At 41.2% G+C, this 12,604-nt stretch overlaps 1 protein-coding gene across 2 annotated transcripts in view; it reads right to left on the reverse strand.

Moving 5' to 3' along the window:
- The window catches only part of COL2A1 (collagen type II alpha 1 chain), a 105,099-nt gene that overhangs the window by 64,474 nt on the left and 28,021 nt on the right, over nt 1-12,604 (reverse strand). For both annotated transcript variants that reach the window (XM_060762957.2, XM_060762956.2), the window contains 6 exons: nt 12,003-12,056; nt 10,526-10,579; nt 9,011-9,064; nt 8,839-8,892; nt 7,296-7,340; nt 7,131-7,184 (listed from right to left, as the gene is read on the reverse strand). In XM_060762957.2, coding sequence (XP_060618940.2) covers nt 7,131-7,184; nt 7,296-7,340; nt 8,839-8,892; nt 9,011-9,064; nt 10,526-10,579; nt 12,003-12,056 — 315 coding nt within the window. The remainder of the gene's footprint in view (nt 1-7,130; nt 7,185-7,295; nt 7,341-8,838; nt 8,893-9,010; nt 9,065-10,525; nt 10,580-12,002; nt 12,057-12,604) is intronic.

Genomic DNA, 12,604 nt, shown 5'->3' on the forward strand with positions numbered 1-12,604 from the left:
AAGCAGGGCCTCCTTGTCTCAGGAACTTTGTGATAAAAAGCTTTGGCAGCTAATGGTTTTGATACCTTTGCCCTCGTGTAACTATAGACTAATTGCCTGGCAGAGCTCACTCATGTCCCAGGCAACTGGCCAGAAAGAACAGTGGAAAAGTAAGGCAGCAGTGCCACGGGAAACACATCGCCGTCACAGAAGGCCCGAATGGGAATGCTACGAAATGACTATTTCAAAGAGTCATGGCTTCATAATAGGTGCATGTTTGTCTACAGACAGACTTTGACTTCCATCTCTAGCTAAAAGGAACCCAGAGGAGCAAGCTCGGAAATCAATCTTCTCTGCTTGAGGCCTCAAATGTTGCTTGTCAATAATGGGCTGACTCAGTGCTTCATTAGTTCAAAACTTCTTGCATATTTTTCAAAAACGGAATTGAGGAGGATGAAATCGCTGCCCTGTATGCTGTGTCCATAGCATGCACATGTCAGCATGTAATAGGATGTACTCCTTTTGTTTCTACAATGAAGTCTAGTTATATAATATACTTGGTTTGTAATGATCACTAATACACAATATAGCATTGTTCTCATAGGATCAATAAAATGAATCACATGCCATAGAACTAGACAAGATTTTTATACAAACTGCTGTCTAGTACACATTTGAACTGCTATCAAGTACACACCCTAAATGGTTCCAGTTTACCTGTCCAAATGTGCCTCCCTCTACAAACCATCAAAGACTTTAAGATCATCCGTGGAAGCCCTGCTCTCAGTCCCACTGCCATCGCAGTCGTGTTTGGTGGGGTTGAGAAACAGGGTCATCTCCGTGGTGGCCCCTCAGCTGTGGAACTCCCTTCCTAAGGAAGCTAGCTCTGCCCCTTCCCTCCTGACCTTCCGGAAGGAACTTAAATCCTGGTTATGGGAGCAAGCCTTTGCAGAATAGACTGATTTTACTGGCGAAGATGAGATTTTATTTCACCACAATCTGGACTGATTTGGATGACTTCTTAACATGGCAAGCGGTTTTAATGTATATTTATAACTATTATGTATTTGACTGTATTTTATTATGTGTTTTATATTGTGTCGGCATAAAATTGTTGCCAGTTGTAAGCCATCCCAAGTCCCTCCGCAAGGTCAAGAAGGATGGGGTATAAATGTGCATCAAACTGACTTAGCCTCAGCACTATCAGAAACTCCCACAAATAAAAGCGTTGGACAAGTTGTAGTTTCGGGGCCGTCTTCAAGGGTAGCCCCACGTAGAGCGCATTGCAGGAATCCAATTTAGAGGTAACTAAGGCATGGCAATGTGGACTCAGATAACTGAGAGTCCTTCCACACAGTCCTATATTCCAGAATATCTAGGCAGAAAATCCCACATTATCTGAGTGTGGACTCAGATAACCCAGTTCAAAGTCGATATTGTGGGATTTCCTGTGGGTTATATGGCTGTGTGGAAGGGCCCCTAGACTATAGAATTAATACAGTTTGACACAATTTTAACTGCCAGAGCTCAATGCTATGGAAACCTGGGAGTTGTAGTTTGGTGAAGCACCAGCATTCTATGGCAAGGAAGATTCAAGACCTTGTAAAACTGCAGCCTCCATGATTCCATAGTACTGAGCCATGGCAGTTAAAGTGGTGTCAAACTGAATTAATTCTATAGTCTAGATCAGGGGTCCTCAAACTACGGCCCGGGGGCCAGATATGGCCCTCTAAGGTGATTTACCCGGCCCTCACTCAGTGTGCATAGGCATGCAGTGTGCATAGGAATTCATTCTTTTAAAAAAAAAAAATAATCCGGCCCTCCAATAGTTTTAGGGCCTGTGACCTGGCCCTCTGTTTAAAAAGTTTGAGGACCCCTGGTTTAGATGGACCCTAGAAGAAGAATTGTATGTTTATTTTCTACAACAGAGATATATGCAAAAAAAGAAGACAGCTTCCCTTTTCTCAACTTAGGGCCCTTCCCCACAGCCATATAACCCAGAATATCAAGGTAGATAATCTACAATATCCGCTTTGAACTGGGTTATCTAAATCCACACTGCCATAAATCCCGGTCCAATGTGGATTTTATACAACTGTGTGGAAGGGGCCTTAATCTTCTTCTGTTCATTTCTCTTTTGCTTAGAAGACTTGGGGGTTTGTTTTGAACAAAGTCCCACTAAGAGAAATGAGTTTCTTTTCTTAGAGAGTGCTAAGTTTGTTTTTTAGGGAAAATATTAATGCCTTTGTACAAAATACACCAGATTCAAAACAGGAATTTGATTAAAAATCATGCCAGCATTAAGTTTTCCTTATATGTATATATTTTGCTCCATTGTTATGCTGTTTGTTTGGAAAGTTTTGAAATACTTCTTTTTTGATATAAAATACAGCACACAGCCTTTCTCTTTTCCACAAACTATAACTGGAGTTTAACACTGGACCACAAAGAGTTTCCTTACTTTGAGAAGCCAGAAACGTTAAAAAAAAATCTTCCAGGTATTCAAATTTGCTGAGACATCCATCTTGGCAATATGTGAAAAAGATATTCACAAAATGTGGCAAGCAGTGCAGGGGAATGAATGAGCCGAGTTTACAAATAGTAATTGTTCTGTGGCTTCATATTGACCTCATGATAGGGTTTTCTTGGCAAGATGTATTGAGGGAGATATTGCCATTGCATTCCTCTAAGGCAGATTGAAAAGTATGACATTTGCCGGACCACCCACTGGAGCAGAGATTTGAAACCTGGTTGGTTGCTCAGGGCACTTCCATTCAGCCATATAACCCAGAATATCAAGGCAGACAATCCACAATATCTGCTTTGAACTGGGTTATCTGAATCCACACTCCATATAACCCAGTTCAAAGCAGATAATGTGGGATGTCATTCAGCTGTGTGGAAGGGGCCTCGGAGTCTTAATCCAATATTTAGACTACTACATGACATCGGCTCTTATTAAACTACTAGCCGTCCCCTGCCACGCGTTGCTGTGGCCCAGTCTGGTGATCTGGAAAATGAAGTAATTAGAAAGTGTTTGTTTCTAATATATGTAATTTCTTGATGTTTGTGGGTAAATAGTATTTCTTGCTTTTTGTCAGTGTTGATGTGGAAAGTGTCTGGTTTGCCTACTCTGGAACATGCAACATATCATTGTCCTTCTTTCGGGGTCCCTTTCAAATCTATGATACGATATCTGTGTGTGTGAATCATATCTATCTATCTATATCTATGGCTGGATGGCTCTTTGTCAGGAGGGGTTTGATTACGTTTTCTTGCCCTGGTAAAGGGAGTTGGACTGGATGGCCTTAAGTATTTTCTGTTGGTCATGGGGGGGGATTCTGTGTGGGAAATTTGCCCCAATTCTGTCGTGGTGGGGTTCAGAATGCTCTTTGATTGTAGGTGAACTATAAATCCCAGTAACTACAACTCCCAAATGTCAAGGTCTGTTTCCCCCAAACTCCATCTGTGTTCATATTTGGGCATATGGAATATTCATGCCAAGTTTGGTCCATACCCATCATTGTTTGAGTCTACAGTGCTCTCTGGATGTAGGTGAACTACAACTCCCAAACTCAAGGTCAATGCCCATCAATGCCCAAGTTGGTCATGGGAGTTCTGTGTGCCACGTTTGGTTCAGTTCCATCATTGGTGGAGTTCAGAATGCTCTTTGATTATAGGTTAAATATAAATCCCAGCAACTACAACTCCCAAATGACAAAATCAATATTTTTAAGTGATGGTCACTCCTTGCATTAGTAGGTATCTTGTGGCCAAAACTGGCGGCAATTTGCCCAGTAGTTTTTGAGTTATGTTAATCCCACAAACGAACATTACATTTTAATTAATATAGATAGGCTGTCCTCCTGTCTTCCAAATAGTAGCATATTCTTAAACTTGGAGGTGGTATAGTTTTTAAACATAAGAATAAAAGGAAAATCTATTTTCCTCTATGTGCAATAAATTCAGAATGCACTGATGGGTTTAAAGAAACTTCATTTTTGGGGAGGGAAGAGATACGAAAGCATCCCAAAGACTGACAACACGGATCTTGGGGAATATTGTTCTCTTGCTGTTCTCCACTAATTAAAGCTGGCTTAAACATAGAAACGGCAAGGAAGGTCAATCCCTTCCAGACGATTCTCACCTAGTACGCTTTGGGGTGACCAAGTTTAGTTGTCTTGGTTACTTTGCCCTCAATCTCCTCAACCTTTTGAATTAGTGGAAACATAAACAACAAAGCTCTGGACCAAAATTCTCCTGCTGAGCTTCACAGCCATCTCCAGAGAGGCTTTGCCATGTGCTCAACAGAAGGCGAGGGGGAATTTCACACTACATTTATTACAGTATCAAGTGAGGGCTCTAATCTTTTGAGATGCAGGAAGGAATGCTGGAAACGGGCCCAGAGTGTGATGCCTTTGGCTTAGAGACTGGCTGAATTGGGTACCGTTGGGCAGTTTTCTTTTTCATAGACCCACATTCAGGCATCTGCTCAGCGACAGTTTATTGACTCAGACATTGAGACAGGGATTATAACACCATGCACATATACATGTAGGATTAAAGTGAGGAAGGGAATGTGGCTGTACAGGGAAACCCTATCCAGCATTGACAACACTGGGCCCTTCCACACAGCCCTATCTCCCAGAATATCAAGGCAGAAAACCCCATATTATCTGAATGAGGACTCAGACAACCCAGTTCAAAGCAGATATGATGGGATTTTTTGCCTTGATATTCTGGGATACAGGACTGTGTGGAAGGGCCCACAGCTAAATAAAATCCCACATTATCTGTTTTGAACTGAAATGTATTTATTTATTTTATATATATATATATTATGTCTATATATTTACAACATTTATATGCCGCTCTTCTCATCCCGAAGGGGACTCAGAGCGGCTTACAAGTAATATGTAAATACAATATATTATATTACTACCATAGCACAATATTAGCATTATATACTAGCCGTCCCCTGCCACACATTGCTGTGGCCTAGTCTGTGTATATGTGTTGTGTGTGTGTGTGTGTGTGCGTGTGTGTGTGTATGTATATGTGTGTGTATATTTGTGTATATGTGTATATATGTGGTTTTGCCCATGCATTGTAATGTATATAATTTTTTGCTTTTTAAGTCTCTTCTGCTGTGTTTTTCAGTGTTTTTATGAGTGATGGTCACTTGTTGGTCTGATAGGTGTATTGTGTCCAAATTTGGTGTCAATTAGCCCAGTGGTTTTTGAGTTATGTTAATCCCACAAACCAACATTACATTTTTATTTATATAGACTAGCTGTACCTGCCACGCATTGCTGTGGCCAACCTTCCCTCTTTCCCTCCTTCTTTCCCTCCCTCCTTCACTCCCTCTTTCCTTCCTTCCTTCCTTCCTTCCTTCCTTCCTTCCTTCCTTCCTTCGTCTTTCCTCTTATTCCTTCCTTCCTTCTCTACTCCCACTTTCCTTCCTTCTTTCCCATTAGAGTCTAATGCCAGTGCCAGTTCCTCCCAGCTTGTTCCTTCCACAGTCCTAATATCTTACTTCTCTGATACATGCTACATTGCACACTTCCAATAGCATTGGGAAATGTGGGCAAGAGAAATCCCAACTGCTTCAGCCCTTCTTTTAGTGTAAGGTTTAGAGTACTATTTCTGATTTAGGGATTACAAGAGAGCAACTCCAGTTTGTTCCTAAATCTAGACCCATTCTTTGAAAAATGTTAGTGTACAGCAACAGTGACTGTAATTGCTAGCCCTCCACATATTGATGAACTTCAACTCCTGGTATCCCTCACCATGCAAATCAAGGTTGATATGAAGCTATGGTTTATCGACATCTAAAAAGCCACAAGTTGTCCACCCTTGCTGTGCAAGATAACCACAACTTTATGATTCATCACACATTGTGTCTTACTAGATCTGTTCTAAAAGGTGCACTGCATTTCCAGAGAGTGCCTGCAACATTGTCTGTTCTTTCCTTAAGCTGTATCAGAATGACTATCACCACAGCACAAGCTATGCCTTACAGCAGTGCTGCATAGCTGATGGCCCTCCAGGTATTTTGGACTTCAGCTCCTAGAATTCCTAATCAAGCCTGCCAGGGCTTTTGGGAGCCAGAGTGCCAAACTCGTGGAAAGTACAGGTTGTGCATCACTGCCTAACAGGTATCAGGCTATCTCTGATTATTTATTGACTGTGGAGTGGATAGAAGCGACTTTCTACTGCAAGGGATAACTGAATACCAAATCCTTCTTATGCTGGGATTTACTGCTACTGCTTGTTGTCAGCTCCAGGAGGTTCCACAAAGCAAACATACATTAGTATTTGCTCAAGAATGTATGCTGCACCTACCACTTTCAGACAGATGTCCATTACAACAAAATCTAGAATTCAAATTCCCATTCAGCCATAGAAACCCATTGAGTAACAAATCACACTTTCTCAGCCTCAGAGGAAGGCAAAGACAAACCTTATATGAACAAATCTTGCCAGGAAAACCACAAGATAACTCCACTTTATTGTTGCCATAAGCAGAAAATCTCACAGCAAAAGGATACTGCCAGATTTGAACCTATTAGCTACAACCCCGCCCCCCCCCCCCCCCAATGCTCCAAGATCCAGCTGCCAATGGTCCAGACATCAAGTCCAGTCTGAAGACTATTACTTTGAGCAGCATTGTGTTAGCATAATGTGGCTGCTCATTGCACTTTGCTGCTGTTTCTTCTGCCCTTTCTGTTTACTGCCTGAACATTAGCTACTTTGATGTTGTAAGAGAGACAGCAAACCTAAATTCATAAGCGGCCATGAGTCTCACAAATAAAGTTATTGTTATTATTATTATTATTATTATTATTATTATTATTATTTTATATATTATAAAAAGGGAAGTGGGTTGCACTTTGCACCCACCATAACCTTCTTCTAATGACATGTAAAATGTGGTCTGTCTGTGCTTTCTATGAGTTAATGAAACTTTAATCACTGGGAAATCCCAGAGATCATATCCCAGAGGACTTGAGCCATGGTGAAGAGAATAGAGGAGGGAATCTTCCACAGAATGCATGAGTGATTAATGCTTATTCTGTATTAGCAACCAGGATTAAAACCACATTTCTGCATGACAGAGCTAGCAATTTGCAAAAAGTGTTGATACTTACAGCAGCACCAGAAGAGCCAGGACGTCCTCTCTCACCTGGGAGACCACGGGGACCCTGAGATATAACATATTCACAAGTTAGTAAAGCATCCCAATGACAAAGCCCAGTGGTAGTGTGGTGTGATTACTGCTTTTAAAAACAAAAGTTGAGGAGCACAACACTCACCATGGGGCCAGGAGAACCATTCTCACCGGGAGACCCAGATTCACCCTAGAATAAGAGAAACAGAGGAAATTAATGTATTGTCGAAGGCTTTCATGGCTGGAATCACTGGGTTGTTGTAGGTTTTTCAGGTTATATGGCTATGTTCTAGAAGCATTTTCTCCTGACGTTTCGCCTGCATCTATGGCAAGCATCCTCAGAAGTTGTGAGGACCTCACAACCTCTGAGGATGCTTGCCATAGATGCAGGTGAAACATCAGGAGAAAATGCTTCTAGAACATGGCCATATAGCCCGAAAAACCTACAACAACGCAGAGGAAATTAAACTTCTATCTTGCTGCCTTGTTGAGCTGCAGCGATGCCATTCCCAAAAGAGTGTCCACTTATGGGCTATTTTCCATACAGTGGACACTAGAGGGCAGTCCACTAATAAGCAGAATTGGTTCCCAATAAATAGAAAGCTTGCACTTGTGGAACAGAAAGGAAACATAGAGCTGTCAGTTTAAGTAGATAACCCAGGCAGCTTCAGTTCTCAGACAAAATTAGCAGAATATTAATTATCCGTTTTCTTGTGAGTTGTGCAATCACTTTCTAATTTAGAAAGTACACTTTCCACTCTCCAATAGATTTATGAGCAGCACAAAGAGTCCAGTCTCCCAGCAACCTGATTCAGCTGTGAGTCAAATGTACACAAAAACACTTCATTGTGTAGAAGCACATCAACAACCCATTTATCACACACTCATACATTTTCCTTACTTCTCCTCTCAGACTGCTTAGCACATTGAGGATGTCTCAAGCTGGCTGAAGTCATTAGAGGTATCACAATGTGTAATGCTCATGCATGATGCCACAAAACTGTTTGCAAATGAGATAACAATAGTAAGCGGTAATGGCAGAAAATCAAGAATATGGGAATTCTCTGCTTTCAAAAGCTACTGTGCAGTTACTACAAGACAAAACAAAAGCCTACTTATTATTATGTAGTTGAGTGGCAGGAACACATATTCAAGAGCAATTTTCATCTGGAGGGGGGGAATACTGGGTTTATACTTTGTATGTTTTGACACCTTTGGTGTGTAATGTGCCTTCCACTTCCCTTGAAGAATGAATTTATCTTGAGGTCCAGTTCAACAGTGAAGAATTTTATTCCTTTAGTTGTCTTATCAAAATAATTTTCTTTGTTCATGCAGTTTTTGGGATTTCCTCCAAAACAGGTAATGCATTGTGGAAATTGTAGTTCACTTTGCAAATTATACCATCCTTGGCATATTACACCAATGTTGGGAAAGTAAATTTTTGGGTGATAGCTGCTGAGATCTGCCAACTAATATGATTACATCCATAGCGATGTTGGCTAGTTTTCAAGGAGATGTAAAGCATCACTTTCCTCCTAACTTCTCTATAAAGGGATGTATGAATATGTGTGTTTGTGTGTATTACACAAACATATAAATTGTTAATTTAACTTTGCAAGTGAATTCTATTTAAAGAAAAAATGCAATGCCTTTCTAAATTTATGTTATGTCAGAGGTGTGTTTCCTACCTTAGCACCTGGAGCGCCGGCTTCTCCTTTGGAACCATCTAATCCAGGGAATCCCTAGAAAATGAGAGAAAACTCATAAGGGTCATGGCAGATCTTTTGGCTCACTTGTGCTCAGATAAATTTCAAACCAACCAACTATAACAAAATAAACATATAATATTTGCAAACTTACTCTGTGTCCTTTTACACCAGGAAGACCTGGGGTCCCAGGAAAACCTCGAGCGCCCTGGAAGTAAACAAGAAATTGGGTCAAGTGAAAAATATGCTGGTGACATAAGAAAAGCTAAAATTTAGAATAAGAAACTGAAGCACCAAGTCCCTTTTCATTCCCCAAGTATTATTTACATCAAAGGACTTAATATAGAATGAGAAGGGGGAAAAACTTTAACATCCTTTTTAGCCCTTGACTATCTCTGATGATACCACTAAATACACACTGTAGTGATTACATGCTTTGCCCACTCCTGTTTTCAGTGTCAAGTGAAACAGAATTGTGATGTAAAGCAGTGACAGCATAAACACTGGGGTTGATTACCAAGTATCATGTCTTAAGCTGATCTCCTTCTCAGGTCTCCTGTTGCCCTTTAAAAGTGTCTATAGACACTCTACAATGTTATATATAAATTTAAAAAGCCACTTCTAGAGAAGCAAGTCTCAGGCACTATTTTCCACCTTTGTTTTATTCCACAGTAAGTTGTATATGACTGCAAAGATATCATTTACAGCGTGAAAGCAATAACTCTTGAAGTTTTGAAGTATTTCTAGTGATCAGTTTCACTGCTTCCTCCTGTAACTTTTTTTTTTCATGTCAGGAGCGACTTGAGAAACTGCAAGTCGCTTCTGGTGTGAGAGAACTGGCCATCTGCAAGGACATTGTTTTACCATCCGGTGGGAGGCCCCGCTCCTTCCTGCATAAGATGCTGGAGCTGAGAGATGGGAGCTCACCCTGCTCCCCAGATTTGAACCGCTGACCTTTTGGTCAACAGTCCTGCCAGTAAAATGGTTTAACCCATTGCGCTACCAGGGGCTCCTCCCCCTGTGGCTAGAGGTGCAGAATAATTATATTGATGTTGCATCCATCCATGTTTTAAACATTATTCTGCCCCCTGTGGCTAGAAGGGGCAGATTGATACTAATGCAACATCAATATAATCTTCATTTTTACAAATTTGAGCCTCTATGGTACAAAGAAGATTGCCCACACAGGTCTATAAATTTCCTTTTTTTGTCTAGTGCATCGTTCTGATTTTGTTTCCCCACAACAAACAGCAATAGCCAATCATATCACTCTCCTTGATCTTTTTACAGACATAATAAACAAACTATTCAGGTGGCTTCACATTCATTGGGAACTCTCACGGCTCTTCAGTAGCCCAAGCCAAAGATCCACCTGCCTTTTCACTTTTATTAAACACAAGGTTAGATTAGATGATTAAACCCATAGTTCTTCTGAAGCTGTCACCAGGACAACACAAACCCTAAAAGACTTCACCCTCAAAGGTACCTTTTCGCATCAGCTCTCAGGAGATTCTGGCCCCATCTACATTGCTAAATAATGCAGTTTCAAACTGCATTGAAACTGCAGTGTAGAATCAGACAATGTTTCAAACTGCATATGGCAGTGTAGATGAGGTCTAAACCTAGTTTAAATGTTATGGGCTAAAAAATATGCTAAATGCATCCTTACCTGAGGCCCAGGTAGTCCACGTTCTCCAGATTTGCCAGGTTTGCCTGATTCACCCTGAAAAGTGATGGATGCAATTATAGATTATTATTATTATTATTATTATTACTATTATTATTATTATTATCCCTCTTTATCTCTTCCAATTCTTATTATTCTATGATTCTATGATTCCCTATTGACTCATAGCCATTCTCTACATAAACTAGGGTAGTTACTTTTGCCATGCTATTGTACACCGCTCTTTTTCTCACAACAATAATGCCCTAGAGGCCAATTGCACACTCCATGAAAAAGGGGGACCTTTTACTTCCGTTGAGTTATTTGACTACCATGCAGTTGTCACACAAGAAAAAGTGAAGCCAAACTGATACCAATTTCACTTCTTGTTTTGTGCCCCCCCCCCACTTCTACTATATTTCTCCCACCCATCAACTTTTGTCATTATTTTATTTCAGTAATTGGTTTGCTCCAATTAACCTGTAAGGGACTTGTAGCTTAAAGGAAAAGGTTTCCCCTGACATTAAGTCTGGTCATGTCCGACTCTGGATGATGGTGCTCATCTCCATTTCTAAGCCGAAGAGCTGGCATTGTCCATAGACACCTCTAAGGCCATGTGGCCAGCATTACTGCATGGAGCGCCTTTACCTTCCCACCAAAGTGGTACCTATTGATCTACTCACATTTGCATGTTTTCGAACTACTATTTGGCAGAAGCTGGGGCTAACAACAGGAGCTCACCCCATCCTGCAGATTCTGTCTGGTCAGCAGGTTCTGCAGCTTAGCGGTTTAACCCGCTGCACCACCATGTCCCCTGTAGCTTACTAACAGGCACTGATTTTTTTTGTTGTGTCAGGAGTGACTTGAGAAACTGCAAGTCGCTTCTGGTGTGAGAGAATTGGCCGTCTGCAAGGACATTGCCCAAGGGATGCCCGGATGTTTTGATGTTTCTGCCATCCTTGTGGGAGGCATCTCTCATGCCCCTGCATGAGGAGCTGGAGCTGATAGAGGGAGCTCATCCATGCTCTCCCCAGATTCGAACCTGCAACCTGTCGGTCTTCAGTCCTGCCAGCACAGGGGTTTAACCCACTGCACCACTGGGGGTTCCAATGAATTGAAACTGATATTTCAAATATATTACTTGGTATTTTATCTTTTCTTTCTGATAGCCTGAAGGACCTCACCCCTTACAAGATGTCATATACCTTCCTCTCATAAGTAGATGGACCTCACCCCTTACAAGATGTCATATACCTTCCTCTCATGAGTAGATGGTGAGACTTTGTCTATGTCAGGATCTACATCCACCCTAGTAAGAATGGATTTGGCTCACATATGTAGCATGAGAAATAAAGCACATAGTGTTTCAACTCTCAAAACCAGTTGCAGCAAACTTCTCTATCCCGAGCTGCTTGAGCATCCCGAGCTGCTTGAGTCATGAAACTGCATTGCCAACAGAAAAATAAGAGAGCATACTCACATCATCGCCAGGTTTTCCAGGAGGTCCAGCTGGCCCACGAGGACCCATTGGACCCTAGGAAGAAAAGAAAAAGACATACATCAACAGCATGAAATATTGTTCAAGAACAGTGCTACTGTTAAAGAACAGGAGATCCATAAGCCAAACTCATGCTCTTCTGAAGCTGTACATTCCCCAAGTCATTGGCCATGGTGGTGCTACCTGTAGACTTTGTTGAAGACCTGTCTTTTAATGCTATGAGGAAAAATGTCCACAACATGCCACCAGATAGCTATCTAATAGAGGGCTAATATTACAGGAGTATACAAGGTCCTGCAAGGTGTAGAGAAAGTAGAAAGGGAGGAATACATCTTCCTTTCTCCCTAGAACCAGTGGATCACTCAGAAAAGTAGAATAATATGACATTCAGAAGAGATACAAGGATTCCTTCACACATCTCATTATGGAATTTGCCACCAGGGGATGAAGCAATGGTCAGCAACTTGGATGGCTTTTTAAAAAGAGGATTGGACAGAGACAGGGAGGACAAGGCCACTGTTGTGAACATGGCTATATAATACATCCTGTGTCAGAGAAGGTAGATCTCAGAATACCAGATAAAA

This window comes from Anolis sagrei, chromosome 2, assembly GCF_037176765.1.
Source record: "Anolis sagrei isolate rAnoSag1 chromosome 2, rAnoSag1.mat, whole genome shotgun sequence".
NCBI lineage: Eukaryota > Metazoa > Chordata > Lepidosauria > Squamata > Dactyloidae > Anolis > Anolis sagrei.